The sequence below is a fragment of the Galeopterus variegatus genome, unplaced genomic scaffold, assembly GCF_000696425.1.
Source record: "Galeopterus variegatus unplaced genomic scaffold, G_variegatus-3.0.2 Scaffold1390, whole genome shotgun sequence".
NCBI classification, from domain to species: domain Eukaryota; kingdom Metazoa; phylum Chordata; class Mammalia; order Dermoptera; family Cynocephalidae; genus Galeopterus; species Galeopterus variegatus.
Window position 1 is genome coordinate 109,963 of NW_007727501.1, and position 9,921 is coordinate 119,883.

Consider the following 9,921-nt stretch of genomic DNA (forward strand, 5'->3'; position numbering starts at 1 on the left):
GACACCAGGGACATGCCAGGAATGGAGAATCCCAGACCCCCTGCCCTCCCAAGGGGACCCTGTGGTTGGGAGAGTCTCACTGAAGTTTTGTTGAAAACCTTGAATAATGACACCATTCTGGACACCGGTTCCCCAGAGACAGATGATGCATTTATGAGCCAATTGTCAGACCTTACTCAGGCCCAGCCCCACAGTTTCTGGGAAGGACGAGGACAGTGAACAGCAGAGTTACAACCCATTAAGCATTTTCTCTGTGCCCGGCCTAGGCTCCCCGTCAGGGTGGTCACAGCGTCCCATGAGGGAGGCCTCATTGCAGGGGGACCAGATTTAGCAAATACACATCCAGGCATCCAGTTCACTTTGAATTTCAGATAAACAACTGTCTTAGTCTGTTTTGTGCTGCTGTAGCAGAATTCCACAGACTGGGCAACTTACAAACAGTAGGAAGTTTATGTGGCTCATGGTTCTGGAGGCTGGGAAGCCCCAGACCAGGGGCTGCATCTGGTGAGGACCTTCTTGCTTGTCAGAACATGGGGGAAGGTGTCACATGGCAAGAGAGCACAAGGGGAAGAGCTAGAGGTGCCAAACTCACGTTTATGACAAACCCACTGCAGCAACAATGACATTAGTTCGTTCATTCATGAGGGCAGAGCCCTCCTGACCTAATCACCTCTGAAAGGTCCCATCCCCCAACATAGTTGCATTGGGATTGTTTCCAACACATGATCTTAGGGGACACATTCAAACCATAGCAACAACCAATACTTTCTTTAGTATTGCATGGTATATACTTTAAAAAAAAGTATTAATTGTTTATCTGGAATTCACATTTAATTGAGTTGCCTGTATTTTATCTGGCAACCCTGATCCATCATTGTGCCCATTTTACAGATGAAGAAGCAGAGGCCCAGAGAGGTTAAGTGATGTGCCCAAGATGGCACAGCTAGGGATGGTCAGGGGGAGAATCCAAGCTGGACAGTGGGACCTGGTGCCTGCAGCATTCAGTTCTTGTCTGGGTCAGGATCACGTACCTCATTCCCAGTTCTGGCCAGAGGTCGCCTCAGGAGAGGGGCTCTGCTCGCCAGGACCAGATTCCTCAGCAAACACTTGCAGAGGAGACCGTCCCACCGGCCATCTGCACTTGGGCATCTGGAAGCAGGGCTGGCCAGTCCCCTGTAAACAGCCAGCCTCATGTCACTGTAAACAGCAGGCATCCAAAGATGTTGTCACAGTGCACGACTTGTGGTGTGACTTCCTTGTGACCTGATACCTTGCCATTGGCCCCTGTCACCTGATACTTAGTAAACAGTGTCCTGAGAATTGGTGGCAATTGGTGGTCAGTGCGGTGCTGGAGCCAGGAGCAGGGTCAGACTTAAACCCAGTCCCTGACACCTGATTTGTCAACAGCACTTGCTTTGTTCCGATACTTTGCAATCAACAAGCCCTGACACTCGCTACTTGTCAATGATCAGACACTGTTCGCCACCAAACTCTCCTAATATTTTCCTAGCTGGCAACCTGGAAGCACTATAAAGAAAAGTCTGATAATTCTGTAAACACGAATCCTGATACGTTGAGACCCATCTAGTGGGTTGGCAAACTTCAGCTCTAGCCATGACCTAAAAATGATTTTTACATTTTTAAGTGATTGAAAGATACCAAAAGAAGAATATTTCATGATCAAGAGTTCAGATCCCCAAACCAGCCAGGTGACAAAAAAAAAAAAAAAAAAAAAAAAACAGTTTCCAAATAACTTAAATGCATCTCAGAGCAAAACTCAAAAATATTCATAGAAATACATTAATGCAGAATTCATGTATGGCATCCATTAATAAATTACCAGGCATGTGAAGAAGCAGAAAAATGGAATCCATGAGGAAAAAATTTATTCAACATAAATTGAAATGACCAAGAAATGACAGAGATGATAGAATTAGTAGACAAAAACAATAAAAGAGTAGAACATGTAGAGAGATTTCGGTGTCCATAAATAAAGTTTTATTGGGACACAGCTATGGCCACTCATTTGTGTATTGCATAGCTGCTTTTGCACAAAAGCAGCAGAGTTGAGTAGCTGCAGAAGAGATGGTATGGCCTGCAAAAGCTCAATATTTATTTTCTGGCACTTTACAGAAAAAGTTTGCCAACTCCTGATCCACGCACTCAGGCAGTCACTTTTCCCTACACTGCACTTAATACCCTGTTAATAGTCAGCGGGCCATAATGTTTATATACTGTGCAAACAATGAGTTCCTTTACTTTGTAAAAGTCGTATTCAGCCTGATGTTCTGGCATGTTTGATGCAGCAAATATTTGGTCTCTGACAGCAGTTGGTGTGTCCTGGGACTGTGTCAATACTGGGAAACATAACCAAGATGAGACCCAAAGAGTGAATGAGTATGAGACAAAGGAAAAAGCATCTTGCCACACTCAGGCAGGACTGAGAATGCTGAGCTGAGGAGCTAGACTTTCTCCTGGGGTAATAGGGAGCTATGGAGGGTGTGTGAGCAGAGCAGGGGGAGAGTTCTCAGCCCCAACACATGGATGGAATCTCTCCTGACCTTGGATTTCCCATCTGGGCAATGGGCTGAGGTGGCCAGAATAAACAGGTTTCTAGGCCTGAGTCTGGAAGGAAAGGCACTTGGGGTTGTGATGTCAGGGCTTCGTGGACAGGCCAGCGTGTAAGTAACGGAGCAAGGGCTTCTCTCTCCCTGCCACGCCACAAACAGCAAGCGGGCTCTGGGGCTGCTCATGCAATGTGTGTGGGCGGGCTGGGCTGGTGGGCTGGGGCTCCCTCTGTGGCTTTGTTCGTCCATCAAATGTTAATTGAGCAGCTGCTGAGGGCGGGCTCTTGATTTCTGTCTGTGCGTTCCCTGCTCATTCTGTCTCAGGCAGGCTCAGCACTCTCTCTATTATGGTGCATTTATTGAGCATCTGCTGCATGCGGTGGCCACGCCTCTCAGAGCTCCCATTACAGAAGGGAGGCGGAGGATGGGCCTGTGAACGAACCAATGCTTTTTAATTACGAAGTGTGAGAAGTGGGAGGAAGGGAACCAAGAGACAGAGAGAGGATGGGGCAGCTTCGGTCAGGGAGGTTGAGAGGCCTCTGTGGAGGGGACATGTGAACTGAGACCTGAGGAAGAGAGGCTGTGAGAAGGTGTGAGGACTGAGGGAAGAGCTTTCTGGGCAGGTGCAAAGGCCCTGAGGTGGGACTACACCTGCGGGGATGGAGGCTGGCATGGCTGAAGCGTGGCCAGCGAGGGTGGCGCAGGAGCCGGGCCCCATGGGGACATGTGGGAGTCATGCTTCCATCTTCCTGGCCAAGAAATGCTGGGCCCAGGGAAGCCTCAGCCCTGGCCTGCCCAGAGGGGACAGAGCTGGACACAAATACCTTCAGCCCATGGAGTCAGGACTAGGCTGGACAGACAGATGGGACTGTGGGCAGGCTCTGACTGGAGACATGGGTATTGGACGTGGGGTTTTGAAGGGTGAGCAGAGGTTTGCCAGCAAGAGAAACACATCCTAGGAACATGGCATGGAGAAGCCCCTAGTTGGGTCCCATCTGGCCTGTGTGGCAGTGACCCCAGGCTGGCCCCAACCCTCCAGGTATTTCCCCACTTGATGTGGGCAAGGGCAAAGGCTCTGGGATCAGACCAGCCTGAGTTCCAACCCAGAGCTTTTCACTTTCTGGGTGAACCTGCAAGTGAAACCACACCAAGATTGGCCCCAGTTTACAGGAGAGTAAACTGAAGCTTATAGAGGAAGACCTCCCACCCAGGACACAGAGGGAGGTAGTCAAATTGGGAGCTGGGGCTTGTGATCAGGACTTGGGGGTGGGGAGGGGACAGCTGAGAAGTCAGAAGGAAGGGACTTGCCCAAGACCACTATCCTGAGGCCTGAGAAATGGAGAGGAGGGGAGGGCAGAGCAGGCAGCAGGTGGAAGGCCCCCGGCAGCCTCCAGGAACGGCAAGAAGGCAGGAGGGCTGGAGCCAGCGGGCGAAGGGCAGAGGGCAGGAAAGGAGGACGGCAAGGTTCCAGGGATCTTGGGGGCCAGGAGGAGCCACAGGGGGCTTGGAGCAGGGAAGAGATGGAATCTAGAGCCGTCATCAGCAGCTAAATCAAGGCTGGCCTTGGATTTCAGAGACCCGGGGACCGCTCCAAGGCTCTATGCTGCCAGCACACACCAGCACCCACCGCTAACAGCCATGCGCCCAGCACCTAAACCCAGACTTGAATACGCACCAGCCTACCCAGCGTCTGCTCCCTATATCAGCTGAACTGTGGAGACCCCCACCTACCCACACACAAGCATGCACACACAGGAGGCTCCCCCTGTGTCCCAGGAGGCCCGCAGACACACACGTCGCACACCCAGCACGTGTGTCACGTGGAGATCAGGAAGCCCAGCTGGGGGCTCCCTGGAGAGCTGGCTTCCTGTTTGCACAGAGGCTGGGAACTGCTGATGGGAGCTTCTGGATGAGAACGGCCCCTCACCCACCGCCTCAGTGTTCCTCATGCAGCCCTGCAGACCCTGCACCCCTTCTGCGCCCACCTCTGACCCTGTCTTGCAGGGAGATCAGGATCCAGATGGGGAAACTAAGGCTCAGGGAGGTACTGCTGCTTGCCCAGGGTCGCCCAGGGTCGCCCAGGGTCACCCAGGGAGGAAGAGGCGGCACCCAGAGTCCAGACTTTGAGCTTAACCTGCATCCCTTCTAAGCACTGCACCCTGGGTCGGGGGTTCAGAGACAGGAAGGTAGTCCTTTCTGCCTGGACCGTGGCCCAGCCCCTCCTGGCTCGCAGGCTCCAGGGGCCACCCCCACAAAGCCCCAGGCTGCAGGCCCTGCTATTCACCACCCCAGTGCATTCTGCCTGTCCTTGTTTCCAAAAGAAAGGCCTGGCCCTCAGCTGGGTTCAGGGCCCACCAGCATCGCAAATATTAGTGGATTGCTGGCCCCAACAAAGCAGACCTGGTCCCGCCCTCAGAGGGCTGGCGGGGTGGGAGGACCAAGCAAGTACACAAACACGTCTGCAGCTGCCTCCTCTAAGCTCCAGCCCTACAGAGCCACCGGGCTGGCAAAGGGCACTCCTGGCCCTCTCCTGCCTGCTGTTGGTTGCATGGGCTCTTCTCTGTGCCTGGAATGCCCTTCCCTGGCTCCCTGGTGAACTCCTCTTCAACCATCAAAGCCCCAACTCCAATGTCCTCTTTTCCTGGAAGGCCTCCCAGGACTCTCCAGCCCCCATCTTTCCCTGTGGCTCCCTGCTGACTCCACAGGGCTGGGGATGCATGTGTCTGGGTCTGTTCCCTGCCACAGTGCCCTTGGGACGCTCTCCATTGTGCTGTCCTCATAGTGGTGATAAAGATGGCTTTTATTACTTCCAGACCTTCCTCCAATGAGCCCCAAAACTCCCAGAGTAGTTGGCCCGGCCAGAGTCACACACCTGTCCCTGAGCCAACCCCTGTGTCTGTGATATCAAAAGGTTCTAATTGGCCAGACCTGGTCACATCTGGAGCCACCAAAAAGCAGGCAGAGAGAGCAGACACCCCCACAGACCCTTGTGCTGGGGACTTGGGGTCTCCTGCCTGCCCACCCCACTCTGGTTGGGGGGCCTTGGGCTACTCACCTGGTGTCTATGCCTTGGTTTCCCCACCCATGAATCGAGCTCAGCAGGGCTGAGGTGTTGGAGCACAGAAGGCCCATCCCCCTCCTGCTTGTGCATGCCACGTTTGCCCTGCACTGCTCCCACCCCTGTCCTTTATTGTCATCCTCTGTGAATCCCCCAAGAACAGTCTGCCTGGTGTGGCAGGCACTGATGGCTGCCGGCTGAGTCACTGTTTCCTCCTGGGCTCCTTGCCCAGCCCTATGCTTTCTGGGGACTTTCCTGAATGTCAAAAACAAGGTGGAGGGGATGGGGGATCTGACTCCCAGGTTGGGAAGCGAGTGCAGATGTGTGTGTGGACAGCTTTGTGCATTCCCTGGTGTGGGTTCAGTTCCCGTGTCTGGCCTCCACCTGTAAGACAGAGGCCATAACTATGTCCCCCTCAGAGGTGGGAACTCCACACGTGAGCACCCCATGAACACCCCGTGCACGTGGGTCTGTGTGATTCGAGGTCTTGGCTGCTTGTGCCCAAGTTCACTGGCCTGTGTCTGTGTCCCTGGGCTGCTTGTGTGCACGTGTGTGTTTGCATGTGTGTGTGTACATCATGGCTGCCCCATGGGTGGAGTCTGATAACACGGAGACCCAGCCCCTTGCTGGAAAACGTTCATCTGGTGGGGGGAACTTCTTGGGCATAAGGCAGGAGGATCAGGAGACTACCGGCACATGGGGGCTCAGGGAACTGTAGGGGAGACGGGTCAAGAGGAGGCGGGGGGCTGGGGGCATGTGCAGAGCTGAGTTTTGGGAGGAAATGACATCAATGGGAAAAATATTCACCAAGCACCTAATGGGTGTGTGGGGCACTGGGGACACAGCAGGGCCTTGGTGTAACAGACACCACATCAACAAGCAAGTGAGTATGTAACTCCAGGAAGGGGAAGGACCAGGAAGCAAAATTCATGGGGCAGGGTAGGGGGCTGAGGGAGGTGACTCGTGATCTGAGATGCGCAGGGGGAGGAGGTCCTGGGGAGATCTAAGGAGAGAGAGCGCCAGGTAGAGGGCACAGCAGGTGCAAAGGCCCTGAGGTGCTGAGGAGCTGGCAGAGGGGCTCAGGCCTCATTCAGGAAGGTCTAAGCCCAGAGCAGGGAGGGGAGGGGTCAGCAGACTGTGTTGGTGGGGACTGGGTCACCAAGACAGGCCATCCTGTAACTGGAGCCCAGCAGGAACACATCCCCCTCCCACCCGCCCCCAGCGCTCCTGCTCGGGACAGAATGTGCTGGGCGGAGAAGCGGCGGGGCCGCTCCTGGTGGCTGGAGCGGGGCGGCCGGAGGATTCCTGAACAGCCGCCCGGCTGGGCCGCTGGCCAGCGTGGCAGGAAAACAAGTGGTGGGCGCCCTGCCCGCCTGTCACCTCGTGCCTTGGGGCTGGCTGGGTCAGGGCGGGAGACAGAGATGGTAAGAGAGTCAGAGACTGAGAGGGACAGAGAGACAGTGAGCAGAAGACAGAGACAGTAAGACAGTATCTGAGAGAGATGTTGAACGAGAGACAGAAGTAGAGTGAGCAAGAGACAGAGAGACAGGGAGACAATGAGAGGGACATAAATAGATGAGACAGAGAGAGACAGTAAGCAAGAGAGACGTGGAGAGAGACAGAGACAGTGAGAGACTGACGCAGAGAAGCAGAGACTGTGGACACAGAGATGGTGAGAGACATCCTGGTGTCTGACTCTGCACGGGTAAAATCTGAATCTAGGGGGTCTTGGGAACAATTAGAAGGGGGTGACACCCCCACCCCCATAAGAATCTTCATCCTACCAGAGCAGGCAGGGTGGAGTTCCCCTAGTCACTCAGTCAGTCAACAACCCCCCTCATGCCTGCTGTGTGCTGGGGCTGGGGACACAGCCCTGACTCAGCCCCTCCCTCAAAGGCTGGGACAAACAAGTGAACATCTGTAGAAATTTCAGAGTGTGGGGCCGGCCCTGTGGCTCACTCGGGAGAGTGTGGCGCTGGTAGCGCCGAGGCTGCGGGTTTGGATCCTATATAGGGATGGCCGGTGCGCTCACTGGCTGAGTGAAGCCAAGGGTTGAGATCCCCTTACCGGTCAAAAAAACAAAAAAAAAAAAAAAAAGAAAAGAAATTTCAGAGTGTGGGGCCGGCCCTGTGGCTCACTCGGGAGAGTGTGGCGCTGGTAGCGCCGAGGCTGCGGGTTTGGATCCTATATAGGGATGGCCGGTGCGCTCACTGGCTGAGTGAAGCCAAGGGTTGAGATCCCCTTACCGGTCAAAAAAACAAAAAAAAAAAAAAAAAAAAAAAAAAAAAAAAGAAAAGAAATTTCAGAGTGTGATGAAGACCATAGATCAGGGGGATGCGGGAGCAGGTAATCGGGGGTGGCAACTTTAGCCAGGAGGTTGGGGTGTCCCTGAAAAGGTGAGTCCAGAGGATAAAGAGGAGCCAGACACGGGGTAAGAGACTTTCAGCAGAGGGAACAGCATGTGCAAAGACCCTGAGGTGGCAACCAGCTTGGGGTGTTTGAGTAGCAGCCACAGGAGGGAGGGGGAGCTGGAGGGAGAGGTGAGTGGGGGGACTTAGCGGCCTGGGGAAGGGTGGGGTTTTATTATATATTTGATATAAATTGACCACCCTCCTTGGGGGACCCCCTGGGCTCCACCCCGTGTTCAGGAAGTTCCCTGAATTGGGACCACCCAAGCCAGCTTCACCCTGGTTGTCATTTATCTGAACCAGAATGTCCTCCTTTAGGGATCAAGTTTCCACAGCTGCAGACTCAGGAGTCCTGAGGACTCAGGGTGTGTTGTCTCCCAAGCTCACCAGGGGAAACCTTTTGTAGAAATGCACCACATCCACTGTGGGAATAGACACCTTAGACGCGTCTCAGTTTGGGAACATGGATCTGGAAACTGGGGTCGTATGTCTTGTACACCCCGCGTGACGGGGAACTCATTTCCCCCTGAGAGTGCCAATTTGGGTTCTGGGGGACTGACCTATGGGAACACCTCCTCTCAGCCTGGCCTCAGGGACCTCCCATGTCTGGCATGCTCTGCACCTGATGCCAGGTCAGCTGCCCAGGGCACATGCTGCTGGACAGGGAGGTCCAAGTGGGCCCCAGCAGCAGGAGCTGCTGGAAATCAGGGCCCAACTTCAGGCCAGAGGGTGGGGAGGTGATTGGGGGAATGTACGGGTGTGTCTCAGAGTCTGAGATGGAGAAATTGAGTCTCAGAGGCAAGTGACCTGCCTGCATTCACAAGCAGAGCAAAGCCCTAACCCAGTTCTGCTGGTGTCCAGCTCCTGGGTCCCCATATCTTCCTCCTTGGTCCCCCCGGCCCGCTCCTGCCAGTGGCCACCCCGAGGCTGCCAGTTAATTTTCACTGCCTTGGGCAGGCTGGTGGACGCTGCCTGGGCTATCATATCAAGGCTCGAGTTAGGCTCCGCCCCCATGGGGGGGCGAGGATGCGGGAAGGGCGGGGCCTTGAGGTCTGGGGAGGAGCCGGAGAGAGCTTGAGGGGCGGGGTCTCACGGGGCCTGTGGGGGCGTGGACCCCGGCCCCCAAGGGGGAGATCGGAATGGCGCCCCCGTAGCCCTCAATGTGAGACGCTGTGGGCGGGTCACCTTGTTCTCCTGGGCTCGCTTTGCCCATCTGCAACTCCAGAAAAATGACAACGCCATGCCGCTAGGGTACTCGGTGAGTATTCCAAGAAATCCTTGTACACCTGTGCTCACAGCAGCACTGTTCATAGTAGCCAGCACTGGAAGCAACTCACGTGTCTATCGGTGGATGAATAGGTCAACAAAATGTGGGCATCCACAGGATGGAATATTACTCAGCCATAAAAAGGAACGAAGCTCTGACCCTGGCTACAACGTGGATGCACCTTGAAAACATTACACTGAGTGAGAGAAGCCAGACGCGAAAGGTCGCATGGTGTATGATTCCATTTATATGAAATGCCCAGCACTGGCACATCCATAGACACAGCAGAGTGGTGGGTGCCAGGGGCTGGGGGAGGGGGATGGGGAGTGGCTGCTAATGGGGATGGAGTTTCCTTTTAAGTGATGGAAAAGTTCTGGAACTAGATGGAGCTGGTGGTTGCATAACATTGTTTATGTGTTAAATGCTATGGAATCATACACTTTAAAATGGTTAATTTTATGGTATGTGACTCTCACTTCAATAAAAACAAAAAAAGCCCGGAATCAGGAAGGCAGATCTTCCTGCATGCAGGCACTCCCTGCCCAGTCCCACCCCACTCCTCTCCATTCTCTGAGATGTGTCCTCTCCTTGTCCCCCCCCCCCCCCCCCCCCCCCCCCCCC

General features: G+C 54.4%; 1 protein-coding gene across 1 annotated transcript in view; it reads left to right on the forward strand.

Moving 5' to 3' along the window:
* The window catches only part of IL12RB1 (interleukin 12 receptor, beta 1), a 48,002-nt gene that overhangs the window by 37,940 nt on the left and 141 nt on the right, over positions 1–9,921 (forward strand). The window contains 1 exon segment of the mRNA XM_008576712.1: positions 9,161–9,291. Within this exon segment, the coding sequence (XP_008574934.1) occupies positions 9,161–9,291 (131 nt within the window).